General features: G+C 47.2%; 1 protein-coding gene across 2 annotated transcripts; it reads left to right on the forward strand.

Annotated features, from left to right (window-relative positions):
* The first annotated feature begins 228 nt into the window (after positions 1 to 228).
* abhd17ab (abhydrolase domain containing 17A, depalmitoylase b) lies at positions 229 to 9,243 on the forward strand. 2 transcript variants are annotated; one of them, XM_061240170.1, is made up of 5 exons: positions 229 to 759; positions 2,218 to 2,582; positions 3,856 to 4,050; positions 6,413 to 6,592; positions 8,724 to 9,243. In XM_061240170.1, exons 2-5 carry the CDS (start codon positions 2,224 to 2,226, stop codon positions 8,947 to 8,949), a joined length of 960 nt encoding a protein of 319 aa, XP_061096154.1. In that variant the 5' UTR covers positions 229 to 759; positions 2,218 to 2,223; the 3' UTR covers positions 8,950 to 9,243. The 2 variants fall into 2 exon arrangements, with proteins under 2 accessions (XP_061096154.1, XP_061096155.1); XM_061240171.1 differs by having other exon boundaries at positions 229 to 508.
* Positions 9,244 to 14,802: the final 5,559 nt, after the last annotated feature.

Consider the following 14,802-nt stretch of genomic DNA (forward strand, 5'->3'; position numbering starts at 1 on the left):
AAATAAATAAATATATATATATATATATATATATATATATATATATATATATATATATATATATATATGCGCCTCTGGATAGAAGAACATGGCATTAATGTATTAGTTTGTACCCTACTATGATTTGGGGCCATGATAATCATTCTTATTTAATATATATCAACATAACCTTTTTCATGCAGGTTGCAGGTCAATTGCGCAATATGGCTACGTGAGAAACAGGTTATGTTGGCGGTGCCCTTATTTCTCATTGCTGTTCGTTTGTGTATTTTTTGTAGGGGAATAGTATATAGTAGAAGAAAAGGCTGTGGTGTGAATATGCGGGTTGGCTACTCGGGAAGTGTTACTTTTAAAACCGCATGAGATACTAAACTACGTCAACACCAGTAATGTGTTGGAGGCACAGTTCTGTGGTTGGAGTTGTTTCATGCGGCGATTCATGGGCGCAACATTGGAATCTAAACTGAGCTTCCGCCGTCACGTCCTGTCTCCATGACTTCCGGCTGAGGTAGGACAGGACTGGGGGAAAATACTGTGCAATTAGCCATCTAATAAGTGGTCAATCGGTAGTATTAACAAGCTAGCTACGATTGTTGATAGCCGAGGAGGATATTCGGGACGTCAGTCTTATTATAGCTTCCGACAGAATGTTTTGCCTTGTCGGGAACCGTATTTATTTTTCCTGAGGAATCAGTGTTTTCACTAATACTGCTAACCGCTAGCCAGAGGTCTCAGGTGGTGCTGTGAAAAGATTCCTCGGTTAGTAGGAACGACTTGTACTCATTTTTTACAGACGTAATGATGTCAATGCTCGTTGTGTTGTTTCGCTCTAACGGGTTATATTTATTATATTTAACATTTAGCTAGCACACTGTCTGTCTTGCTGTTTAGCTAGCGCTAGATATTGAGTGCTGTAATTTGTTAGCCAGCTAGCTAGTTGTAGCTTGCTGGGTCTGCCAGCAAACATCAATTCACCGCTGCCTGTGTTGTACTGGCCGGCCGGCTCCGTACTTATCCGCATCACAGCCTATGATCCGCATTTACGGTGGTGTTTTCATAGTTAACGAACAAATGTGCTTATCTCAATCTGTCATATTAACCTAGCGACAAAGCGTAGGATGGGGGTAAATTACGGTGTTGTCATGTTGCAAAAATAACCTTAATCTAGTTACGTTAACGATACCTACATACTGTCTATTTGGCTTTGTTGGCAAAACTGCAGGCTATAATTTCAAATTCATTGAATTTTGAGTATTAACTAATGTCAATGTGTTTTCTTACACGTCAGTCTTCCTCATATAGAATTGGCAGACGTGAATTTGAATTTGATTTAGCATAGTCCATAGAGCTTGTCTTATAAAATATATTTTTATTTCTGAATGTTCGTAATATTACGAATACTCGTCTAACGTTATCTATTGCAGACATTGTGTAAACATAATTACACCCTTTATCCTATTTAGCGTTTGATCGCATCTGTCCAGCTGGCTTTATTGTTTAGAGTTGGCTGTCATGGTAATGTAAGACTGGCTATTTAGCTAGTTTCTGAAAGAATCATGTAAATTGCATTATCAGATTAACTAATGTACCTTATATGTTTGTGTGATTGTGTTAATATATTCGCGCTATGTGTCACTTGGGCTGGGTATCACTGTAAGATAGCTAACATTTAGTAGGTGTCAGCTCCGTGTACTTAGAGGGTTGCTGTGTATTTCAAGGTCTGTAAATACACTTATGCGGATATTTGGCTAACAATATTTTAGCTATGTTCAGGGTTGTATGTTGGTACTGCCTCTGTGTATTCGAGCATAGCTATGTGGTTTGTGTGTGCAGATGGAGATTTAAATGGTTTCTTCCTTGTGTGGGTTGTGTATAATTTGCTCATGCTGTTTTAAACTTGACTGCTAACGTTATATGCAAACGACTTGCATACTAAATACATTCATTTGTTGAAAAAAAATGATGAAGGACTTTCCCCACACTTCCTCTCTGTCCCCAGTCTACATATGCCTATGTATGTTCTGTGTTTTAGAGGCGTACTATCGTCGACGTGGGTATTTCGGTTGTTTCGTATATTGATGTAGGCATTAACGTCATTTGTAAAAATCACTCATGCTGTTTTGGAATTTGGTAGTTGGTATTTTCCCGCCAACCCAAAACTTGGAAGGTGGCATACCTTTCATACCATTAACACCTTCTCTTATCCTCCTTTTCCAGTGAAAGATGAACGGTCTGCCTATTAGTGAGCTATGTTGCCTGTTCTGCTGCCCCCCGTGCCCCAGTCGCATTGCTGCCAAACTGGCTTTTCTGCCTCCTGAGCCGACGTACGCTCTTCTCCCGGACCTGGAGGCGGGGTCGGTGGCCAGCGGAGTGAGCTCGTCGGGCCTTCGGTCCCGGGGCGGCGGTGGGGCGGGCGGGGGCGGTGGAACCAGCGGGGAGAGCCGATGGAAGCTCCACCTGACGGAGCGCGCCGAGTTCCAGTACTCCCAGAGAGAGCTGGAAGGCTCCGAGGTCTTCCTCACTCGATCCAGCCGCGGGAACCGCATCGCTTGCATGTACATCCGCTGTGCCCCTGCTGCCAGGTGTGTGACACCGAGGGAGATATCGATCTGGGACTCGTTTTAGATACATGTGAAATTGCCTAAGATTGCTGGCAATTAAAAAATAATATACAGTATCGGTCAAAAGTTTAGACACCCTGCTTAAATCCTGTGGTTAAAGTGCAGATTCTCAGCTTTTATTATATGGTAATTTTGTACATATTGGTTTCACCATGTAGTAATTACAGTACTTGTTATACATTACCCCGCATTTCAATGTTTGGGACAAATTAACATAATGTCAAATAAATTAGTCAGGTTTTGTATATTTTTGCATGCCATGACTTCCTGAATCTGGCATGCAAATCAACATCGCCAGTCTGGATATCATATTTCCAGGTTGTCGTACAAGTGATACAAAAATCACTTTGTATTTGCCCTAGATTCAGATCTAAATTGTACCACAACAGTATTTCACACGTTTGTTGGTTAAATGGCTTTATGCCATCAAGGGTCCAAGGTATCAAGGTATACAAGCCATCCTGCTGCTTGCCATAAAAAGGAACTTTTGACTGCTACTGTATATTCACAAATGATTTTATGTGATGTTTTGTGTGGGTGAGTAGCATGTTTTATAGAAGGTCTGGTGAGTGACATGTTTTAGAGAAGATTTAGAGAATATTCAAAGAAGAAGGTGTATGTGGAGGGTGACATATGTGAGCTGTCACTTCCCACTTCTCACTTTTTTCATATTTATTTTAATGTGGTATCATCATCATCATTGGCTGAATCCAACGTCTGATCTTGGCGTCATATGACACATTGTGAGTGGGCAGTTACAGTTGAGATCATCAAATCTGGCACTCAAATCCAGTCCTGGGTTTCCCTTCTCTAGGGTAATTAACTGAACAGTTTGTGCTATTGCTTGGCCAGTCTGTCTTCACACCTGACTCCCAGGTGAAGGGAGGGTGGAAAACCTGCTGTTCTCAGCCCTTGAGGATTGTGATTTGATGATCCCTGGTGTACACTTTATAAACTGGACCCACTGTGTGGGAATGTAGCCTGTAGCCTGTAGCTTAGTGGCTATAGTACATGACTGGGACCCAGAAGGTTAGTGGTTCAAGCCTTAGTCTAATCAACTGTAAGTTACTTTGGATAAAAGCATCAAGCTAAATAACGAATTATTATTATTATTATTAATGTGCCAGTCCAGTTCTGAGCTGCACAGTGACGTTCTGAATTTGTGACTTTCCTGCGATTGGAGGCAGGCGCTGTCCCGCTAACCTGGCCTCACCCCCTCTGCGCCTCTCCTCAGATACACTGTGCTGTTCTCCCACGGTAACGCCGTGGACCTGGGCCAGATGAGCAGCTTCTACATCGGCCTGGGCACGCGCATCAACTGCAACATCTTCTCCTACGACTACTCTGGCTACGGCGTCAGCACCGGCAAGCCCTCCGAGAAGAACCTGTACGCCGACATCGACGCCGCCTGGCAGGCCCTGCGCACACGGTACTGCTGCAGCCCTCACCTGCCTGCCTCACGCCTCTGTACCTCACGCCTCCGTACCTCACACCTGCTATACCCTCACCTGCTATACCCTCGCCTGCCTGCCTCACGCCTCTGTACCTCACACCTGCGTACCTCACGCCTCCGTACCTCACACCTGCTATACCCTCACCTGCGTACCTCACGCCTCTGTACCTCACACCTGCGTACCTCACGCCTCCGTACCTCACAGCTGCTATACCCTCACCTGCGTACCTCACGCCTCTGTACCTCACACCTGCTATACCCTCACCTGCTATACCCCTCACCTGCCTACCTCACGCCTCCGTACCTCATTCCTGCTGCACCCCTCACCTGCCTACCTCACGCCTCCGTACCTCACACCTGCTATACCCTCACCTGCCTACCTCACGCCTCTGTACCTCACACCTGCTATACCCTCACCTGCCTACCTCACGCCTCTGTACCTCACACCTGCTATACCCTCACCTGCCTACCTCACGCCTCTGTACCTCACACCTGCTATACCCTCACCTGCCTACCTCACGCCTCTGTACCTCACACCAGCTATACCCTCACCTGCCTACCTCACGCCTCCGTACCTCACACCTGCGTACCTCACACCTGCTATACCCTCACCTGCTGCACCCCTCACCTGCCTACCTCACGCCTCTGTACCTCACACCTGCTATACCCTCAGGTGCCTACCTCACGCCTCCGTACCTCACACCTGTCTACCTCACACCTGCGTACCTCACACCTGCTGCACCCCTCACCTGCGTACCTCGCACCTGCTATACCCTCACCTGCTGCACCCCTCACCTGCCTACCTCACGCCTCTGTACCTCACGCCTACTGCACCCCTCACCCGTCCCTATTTACCTCACATCTGTGCACCCTTCACCTGTGTACCTCACACCAATCAGTGTTGCATAGTTGCTAGAATACTGGAATACTAGAATATGCTGGGCTTGTTGCTTTAAAAGTTGCAAGTTTGAAACTGAGGCTGGGCCAATGTCATTGTACACTTGAACAGTGCTTAGGCTGAAATGCTTCAGTAGGTAACCAGCTGTGTACATTGATTAAGAGCATCAACTGCAATGTAAACATCCCTGCAATGAAGTCAAATTTGTAGACTTAATCCCTCCGTGTGTGTGTGTGTGCATGTGTGCGCGCGTATGTGTGTGGATGTGTGTGTGTGTGTGTGTGTGTGTGTGTGGGTGTGCATTTCAGAACACACTAGGATAGTAGACACACAAAGCCTCACTGCTGAGCTTAATTAAGAGCACTTCAGACAGTAGTGAGCTCTTCAGGCAGTAGTAGTGAGCTCTTCAGGCAGTAGTAGTGAGCTCTTCAGGCAGTAGTAGTGAGCTCTTCAGGCAGTAGTAGTGAGCTCTTCAGGCAGTAGTAGTGAGCTCTTCAGACAGTAGTGAGCTCTTCAGACAGTAGTGAGCTCTTCAGACAGTAGTGAGCTCTTCAGACAGTAGTGAGCTCTTCAGGCAGTAGTGAGCTCTTCAGGCAGTGAGCTCTTCAGGCAGTAGTGAGCTCTTCAGACAGTAGTAGTGAGCTCTTCAGACAGTAGTAGTGAGCTCTTCAGGCAGTAGTGAGCTCTTCAGGCAGTAGTAGTGAGCTCTTCAGGCAGTAGTAGTGAGCTCTTCAGACAGTAGTGGGCTCTTCAGACAGTAGTGAGCTCTTCAGGCAGTAGTAGTGAGCTCTTCAGGCAGTAGTAGTGAGCTCTTCAGGCAGTAGTAGTGAGCTCTTCAGGCAGTAGTAGTGAGCTCTTCAGGCAGTAGTAGTGAGCTCTTCAGGCAGTAGTAGTGAGCTCTTCAGGCAGTAGTAGTGAGCTCTTCAGACAGTAGTGAGCTCTTCAGACAGTAGTGAGCTCTTCAGACAGTAGTGAGCTCTTCAGGCAGTGAGCTCTTCAGGCAGTAGTGAGCTCTTCAGACAGTAGTAGTGAGCTCTTCAGACAGTAGTAGTGAGCTCTTCAGGCAGTAGTGAGCTCTTCAGGCAGTAGTAGTGAGCTCTTCAGGCAGTAGTAGTGAGCTCTTCAGACAGTAGTGGGCTCTTCAGACAGTAGTGAGCTCTTCAGGCAGTAGTAGTGAGCTCTTCAGGCAGTAGTAGTGAGCTCTTCAGGCAGTAGTAGTGAGCTCTTCAGGCAGTAGTAGTGAGCTCTTCAGGCAGTAGTAGTGAGCTCTTCAGGCAGTAGTAGTGAGCTCTTCAGGCAGTAGTGAGCTCTTCAGACAGTAGTGAGCTCTTCAGGCAGTAGTGAGCTCTTCAGGCAGTAGTAGTGGGCACGGCTGAAATGTCCTGGCCCGCCCCCAGCTGTGGTCCCTGTGGTGCTGACCGGGCCCGTTTCCCGCCGCAGGTATGGCATCAGCCCGGAGAACATCATCCTGTACGGGCAGAGCATCGGCACGGTGCCCACGGTGGACCTGGCGTCTCGCTACGAGTGCGCTGCCGTGGTGCTGCACTCCCCCCTCACGTCCGGCATGAGGGTGGCCTTCCCCGACACCAAGAAGACCTACTGCTTCGACGCCTTCCCCAAGTGAGTCACATGCACACGCACACACACGCGCACACACACACACACACACACCTACTGCTTCCACGCCTTCCCCAAGTGAGTGACACACACATACAAATGCACACACACACACACACACACCTACTGCTTCCACGCCTTCCCCAAGTGAGTGACACACATACGCGCACACGCACACACACACACGCGCACAAACACACACATAAACACACCTACTGCTTTGACGCCTTCCCCAAGTGAGTGACACGCACGCACACACACACACACCTACTGCTTCGACGCCCTCCCCACGTGAGTAACACGCACACACACGCGCACATGCATGGACACACATACACACACACACACACACACACACACCTACTGCTTCGACGCCTTCCCCAAGTGAGTAACGCGCACACGCACGCACGCACACACGTATACACATGCACACACACGCACATGCTTGGACACACATACACACACACACACACACACACAGTTCAGTGTGTGTCACTGGAAGCCGCTCAGCCTCCTGTCAGTTGGTATATCATGTTAGTTAATGTTACTGTATATACAAAAAACACCTTTGCCATCAGGGTCCTCTTTAGACTCCAGGATCTGGGAATAGACCGAGTCATTTTAGACATTGAGAACTTTGCGCATTCACCAATTTTCTCGTATTTAGAATTTCTTCTGGGATAGGAGCAAAGTTTATGTCCGGTCACGACCTGCGTATGTTGAATCTGATGCAGCGCACTCGTACGAGCCCATTGTACGAAAACAAGCAGGGGAAAGTTAAGATAAGAATACCAAAATGTTCTTGCATGAGGCCCATTGTTTTGAAGGAATGCGCGGGGCGAAAAACTTTAAAGTCCACAAAGAGAATTGGATCACTGATTTATGGCCAGTTTCGCCGTTCGGCTTCGTAATGGTTAAAAGGTCAAAGGTTAAAATACGGACAGGAGAAACCTGATCTGAGATCAGCGCTCCTGCGCTCCGAGGCTTTTTAAATAAGTCCTCAGGTCTTGTTTCAGTCGCAGCTGGAGTCTGTCGGCGCTGTGTTCAGTATTGATCGTGGAAGCCGCTCGCTACCTGAGGTTAGCCTTGTCTCCTGCCGAGAGGCTCGGAGAGGAATCAATAGGAAAATCAAATCCGAAGACTTTGTATAAATTCTGCTTTTTTGACCTTATGTGCTTATTGAACGCGGTGCACGTCTCAGAGTCGCCCCGCATGGATTGCAATGCCACACGCAGTCTTATAGCCACACACATTCGCTTTCTCTGGAGTATCTCAAAGCAATCCAGCAGTTTTCATTTTGTTTTGTACACACGGGGGACCAAGTAACTTCAGCAACCTTTTGCCTCGCTATTAAATAGAGCAAAAAAAGATTTTTTTTTTAACTCGTCTCTTTTGAACCCTTTCAGAATGTTTCTTTCACAATTCTAAGTCGGTGTTCTAGAACTCCATTGCTTTAAATTACCAGCAGCCATTGTTGCATCAGCATTAGAATGTTCAGATTCAGAGCATTCTAATCATGTATTTGTGATCTCACACTGTAATGGGTTAAGTGCTATAGATACCTACTATGCTCGTGACTTTCCGAGGGTAATTGAAGTGAAGGGTATTGTGATATCATAGGGTACAGGAATAAAACACAGCTGAAGTTATTGAATGACTATTGCTGTTATAAACTGTGCGTGACAAGGCCGTATGTGCTTAGAGACTCTTTCCTTGTTGGCAGTTGATCAGGTCTACTTTGACCATTGGCTTATAAATCAGACCAGTCAGCCTGTTCCTGACTGTAGATATCTCTCTCTCCGTCCCTCCCTGTTTCTTTCTACCACTTTCTCGCCTTCCTTTTTTCATTTTTCTTTTTCTTCTTCCCTTTATCTTGCATCTTCATTCCTGTTTTTGTATCTTTCCCTCTCTATTCCCTCTCTCTCTCCCTCCCCCTCTCCTTCCCTCCCTCTCTCCCCCCTCCCCCTCTCCCTCTCTCTCTTCCTCTCTCTCTCTCCCTCTCTCCCCTCCCTCCCCCTCTCTCCCCTCCCTCTCCCTCTCTCCCCTCCCCCCCCCCTCTCTCTCTCTCTCTCTCTCTCTCTCTCTCTCTCTCTCTCTCTCTGTCTCTCTCTCTCTCTGTCTCTCTCTCTCTCAGCATTGAGAAAGTCTCCAAGATCACGTCTCCGGTGCTGATCATCCACGGGACAGAGGACGAGGTGATCGATTTCTCTCACGGACTGGCGCTGTTCGAGCGCTGCCCCAAAGCCGTGGAGCCCCTGTGGGTGGAGGGGGCGGGCCACAACGACATCGAACTGTACAGCCAATACCTGGAGCGTCTGCGACGTTTCATTGGCCAGGAGCTGGCGGCGCAACACGCCTGAGCCCCGCCCCCTCCTCCGCCTGTCCGCCCCCCTCGCCCGCTTCGTCTTTATATTTTTATCTTCCGTTTTCTCTCCCTCCCTCCCTCCCTCCCTCCTCCCCCGTCTGTCTCTCTGTCTGTCCGCCGTGAGGAGCGAGGAATGCAGGCTTGGGTCTCCCGCCCAAGCCCGTTACTCCCCCTGTCTGTCTGGCGGCCATTTTGTGTGTGTGTGTTCCACACTCATCTACAGCCTGCAAAGCCCAGGAAATGGCTCACCAGGGAGGTGTTGCAGAGAAACCCCTTCCCCCCCCCCCCCCCCCCCCCCCCACACTTTCTCCCGGTTGTCTCCTCTTGAGTTCCAGAGCTTTCACCTCTCTGGGAGCTCCGCTAATGAAGTCCAGCTGCCCACTCTTTGCAGTCTCACAAAAAAAAAGAAAAATGTTTATTTCCTTTTTAAAACGAGGAACCAGACTGACGCCCACATACTTCACCTCCCTCACCTCTCTTGTTTACCATCGTCACTGTTTTCAGATGGCCAGAGCACAGTAACCATGGCTACCTGCATGCCCTAATGACCATGAGTCTGTGCTCTCCATCCATCCGGCCCCTCCCCTCGCGCGCGGGGGGGGGGGTGTAGGCGTGTCTGTCCGGTTGGAGGCGGACGCAGAAGCGGAACCCGTCGCGGCTCCAGCCGCCATGTTTAAACCACTACTCCAGGCCCTGACGGTGAGGACGCCGCGTTCACGCCGACCGCCGTCGCGACTGCGCGTTTACCGCCGTTTACCGCCGTTTCCCCGGCGACCCGGCGGAAAGCCCGGGGCGCTCGGAGGGAGAGGGAACCGATCGGTGCTGTTGATCAGCCGATTATAACGACATCATCTTTCATTGTGCGGAAAGATTATATAAACATTTAAACTTTTCACGAGTTCGGTTTAATGTTTTCGAGTTGTTTTCAAAAAAAAGAGCGGAAGCCACTGTGCGTGCGTGTGTGTGCGCGTGCGTGTGTGTGCGCGTGCGCGTGCGTGTGTGTGTTTATGTATATATTTTACGCATAAAGTACATGCGCACATATTTGAACCCAATGTTCTTTACATCAATTGTAGAATAGTGCCAAGATAATTTGTTTAAAACGTGCATTGTTGAACCAAGTAACAGGTTGATTTTATGAAAAAGGGTGTGCTTGCTGAACGAAACCCATAAAGGTGTGAAGCACTCATTGTTTTCCAAAGTTTGACCATCTACAGGAATGTCTGAACTCCCCTAATGTAATGCGTCTTTGGGAGAATTAACACGTTTTAATGACTATTATTATTAATATTCCTTTTTATGTTGCTGCAAAAATTTCAAATTTTCTTAAGTACATTTCTTTCATAGGTATCTATATCCATAAAAAATAACTTAAAGCAATCTAAAAAAAAATAATAATTAAAAAAAAAAAATGTATTTTTATAATATTTCAAATGATCAGTTTGAGATGAATGCTGTGTGCCCAACGCAGTGATGTCATTCAGCAAATGGTGATGGCTAACAGTGGCCCCAGAGGGCCACAACTCAACCGGCCTCTGGAACAATACGAAACTGTGCTGCTTTTCTTTCCGATAGCAATGTTTGGACACCAGGCGTGTCTCCACTGTGGAGTGTTGTATTAGCTCTCTATCGAGTAAAGCCATATGCTTTAATTCCTGTACCATAAAGAGTAGTCACTTTTGTTGGGTTAGACGTATAGTATTTAAGTTTAAATAGGCAGACTTGATTTACGGTGAGGGTGATGCGGAGAAGTCGATCAGTGTTTAACGCTCGTTAAATATCTTGTAAATTGTGTTGTCCCCCCCCCCCCCCCCCCAGAAAAAAAACAAATAATCTTTTACATTTAAATAGAATATCTGTCCATCTACTAACTATCCTGCCTAATACATTTGCAGTTCGCACGCTATTTCACAGACGGACCGTGTGAGCTAAACCGCGGGACACGTTAGCACGTTAGCACGTACCTACCAGGGCCTGGTAGAGCTCGGAGGGTTGCTTCATACCCAGCTCTCTCCTCCCGCTCCTCAATTCCACGAACCCTGCGGAAATCTCCCACCATCGCTCGGTTATACTTCAGAGTTTACTCCGTAAGTTTACTTGCTTTTTTTAAATTTTTTTATTTTTATTTTTTCTTTCTAAAGCGAGGTCTTCATCACCATACACAGTGAAACATAGTTGTATAAATTCATATCTTTTTTGTATAACTACAGCTAATGATTGTGACGAGTAGACTTTACAGTTGTATTTATACCTTGGAAACACATGTCGCAGAGTACTGGGCTTAATAATGTTAGCGATGCCGATTCTAATGCACACCTGGGCCAGTCCATTTCTCCATCTGAGCTGTTTGGCTGGATATGTCGAGTATTTACTGAACTTGCTGCTATAGGTGATCAAACACGAGTAGGGAACGCACTAAACCCTGCTCCCGTGAGTGCGTGTTAAGTACATTTTTACCAAGATGGATGATCTCGCAGGATTCGCTAGTCTTTCGCAACCACGGCCTTTCGGACTTAGACGCTTCTATAGACATCGTTATTGATTTCCAGCGAGTGTGGAGCGGTGTAGGTACTGCTGGTTCAAATCTTTCCGACATTTTGAGAACCCTCGCCTTTTTTTCTCGCGCTTGTGCTAGGCTTGGACGGGGCTGTTTTTTTGTTCGTTTGAGCGTAGCGCTAGCTGTGGAACGCACCATCACCATCTCCCCTGCTGTTCCGTTTCGCGACGCTGCGCTTACCACGTTCCCCGGCCGCGGCTTGAGACGGGCAACGCGGCGTCGTCTCAGTACTGGAAAAAGGGGAACGCTAATGTGGATCTCGCTTCGGACGTCGGTCTTCAAACAGGATGTCGCCTGCGGTTCCGCGGTTTTGTTGTCTAGATTGGTCGCCGTTCTAGAACCAAGCCTGGGCCACGCCCGTGAACCGGTCTGCCCTCGATCCGGATTGGGCCGGTCTCCAGAGGCTGTACCGCTCCAGAGCCCCTCGGCGATTTAATATTAGTCGAGCTGAGCTGTCGAACAGCGGATTAAGTGTTCCGGCGGGGCGGGGGCGGCTAAAGCAGGCCCCGTGAATACTGTGTGCTTTCTGAGCAAGGTGCTGACAGGAAAATACCTATCTGGTTTCAGCGATCGTAATCCCTCTAGGGGGGAAATCTTGCAGGCAGCCGTGGGTAGTTTCGTCCGAAATTTTGGGTTCGGCTCCCGCGGATAACGGCCCCGCAGTTCCGCAGACTTGCTGAGGGTGCAGAGTGCGTTTGTGTGCTTGAGTCTTAGCGGCGTGTTTTTTTTTTTTAGTTTTCCTACATCAGCACCAAAGACGGGTATCCAACCGGAGGTCTGTAACCGGAGCGGCTCGATGACTCGGAGCTCCCCAGACAAAAGGTCTTCGAGGGGGGCAGACTACCCCCGGCCTGTCTGGGCTCCTGGATACCCACGCCAGGGAGGAATGTATGCGTTTGCCCCGTTTCTGCACGGACCTACCTGTAGTGTGGAGAATACAACAACAAGTTGGAGATTAAGGAATGGCATTTTGTGTGTGTGTGTGTGTGTGTGTGTGTGTGTGTGTGTGTGTGGTGAGTGTCCATAACTTGTGTGCGAGTTCAGAATTGTTGAATTCCCAGATGGACACATGCAGAGCTTTTTTTCTGTAAACAAAGACAAGTAAATATGATTTTCTGTCTCTTTTGGGTTTTTTTAAATTGAGATGTATGTAACTGTCCTGTATTGTGAATGGTTGTTGTTCTGGGGTTGGGGTCATGGGTCAATGGAATGGGGGGCGGGTTGGTGTGTTTTGTTGTAACCAGCTATACTTTATAATTTTTTCCATTTTTAGGTTTAAAAGGACACATTTTTGTTTCTTTTTTCCAGAAGTAATAAAACGACTAAATAAATTCATGAATTGATTAAAAAATGATGTTGTTCTCTGGTTCTGTCTTTTAATAATGAAACTAGTGCTGGAATGGAGAAACTGCTGGCGAGTTGGACAGTGGCATCAGATATCGGTGGCAGATAGAACTACATTCTGAAACGTTCTGAAATTGAATCTGCACATACCCGTACTGCAAGTACAGTTATGGAGTAGTATCCCGATGCTTTCAGAAACGCAAGCTTATATACTGCTTAAATATCCTGTAATTTGTTCCTATGACAAAACTCTTAATGCGGTGCGATAACTAGCTTAGCGTTTTTCATAAATGGTATGTTTTTATACATTTTCCTGTGTGAGGATTCTAGCGCCACTGGGATATGAGTTGGGGAGTTTTCAAGATTCTTTCACATAATTGATTTTGTCAGGATTTGCAAATTATTGCAGACGATAATAAGCAATAAACCGAAAGTACTCTTCTCTCGTGGAAAATGCATTTGTTTTATTGTGCAATAATTTTCAATACACTTTTTTTGTTTACGAGGCATTATTAGTATTGACCCGTAAACTGACACACTGGTGGAAAAAAAATTACTTTGCTTTTTATTACTTGGGTCAATGACAACAAATTATATTTGTTATGGGTTTTTTGGGTTTTTTTTTTAACTATGATCCTCAACCAACCAACAGGTGTAAATTGCCAGGTAAAAGTAGGTCCGGCAAGATTTTGCAGCACGACTACACAGCCTACTATTCAGTCGAGGAGATCTTATAATAGATTCATGGGAAAGAAATTGCTTTCTTTGTGGTGAAAATGCTGGCATCCGTAGTACAGAATAAAGATGAGCGCTCCAGCCCTGGCCTTGGAAGAACGCGGCGTTTGCTTGCTGCAGAATTGCCCTGGCATGACTCTCTCTGGGCACCTATTCTCATTTTTAATGAACTTCCTGAACTCGCTCGCTTGCCCTTCCCTCAGAAGAATGTTCTGGAAGCTCACGTTGTTTGATGCTTGAGCCCCTTTCATCCAACCTGCGCCGGCCCGGGAGTGAGCCTCTGTAAACTAAGAAGGGAATTGGGAGTGTGGAATGGCTGTCTATAACCGCTACTGTTTGTGCGTATACAGGGTAGGGGGAGGGGAGTGGGGGGGGGCTTCTGCATTGCCTGACAGATGGACCAGGCTATTATATGTCTGTGTTAATTATTACAGTATAGTTCATAAGCTCCGCCCCTACCCAGGCCAACACAACCCCCCCCCCCCCCATTCTGAGCAAACTGCAGTGAAGTGAGACGAGGATTATAATCCTGGCAGATGGGTGTTACATCCAAACCCTCCCCCCCCCCCCAACCCAACTGGTTCACCAGACTACATAGGCGCACAAATGCCCTCATGACCCCAAGCATGGATTACAGCAGATAAAAATCAGCGCTATTTTTTCACAGCACTCAATGGCAGCTAAGCTGTTTTCCGTCATCCTGTTGTAGTCGTGCCATTGCAGGGCTCCAACGTTCCCACACAGTGGACGTTTGTGCGGTGAAGGGTCGGCGAAACGTTGTCTGTGCGTTCAGGTAAAAGCACGACTACATGTCGGTGAGGAAAGTGAAAGTTTTCGTGCCGACTAGAACACAACCTGGCTATAACTGGATGAAACCTCAGCTATATTGGGGTTCACCTAGTCCATTTATGTTAAAACCTCTTTCGACCCCTCTATACGTCTAGATTGCAGCTTTTGAGCACTTGGCCAGGGTAGTGCGTCACTGGGAGTGGGAAAGATGAACACATTGGATTGAAATATTTCACATTACAAGCCTAAACAGTGGAAACGGTCAACCTGAAGCTAGTGCTTGTTACAGAAGAAAGAAGAACTGACATCTCTCTGCTCTCTGATCCGTGATACTGCTTTATTCCTTTAAGGCAGCGGTTCCCAAACTTTCTTCTAATCTATGTGACCCCAACACCCCACCCACACACACACCTCGTGCCTAAC

The sequence above is a fragment of the Conger conger genome, chromosome 4, assembly GCF_963514075.1.
Source record: "Conger conger chromosome 4, fConCon1.1, whole genome shotgun sequence".
NCBI lineage: Eukaryota > Metazoa > Chordata > Actinopteri > Anguilliformes > Congridae > Conger > Conger conger.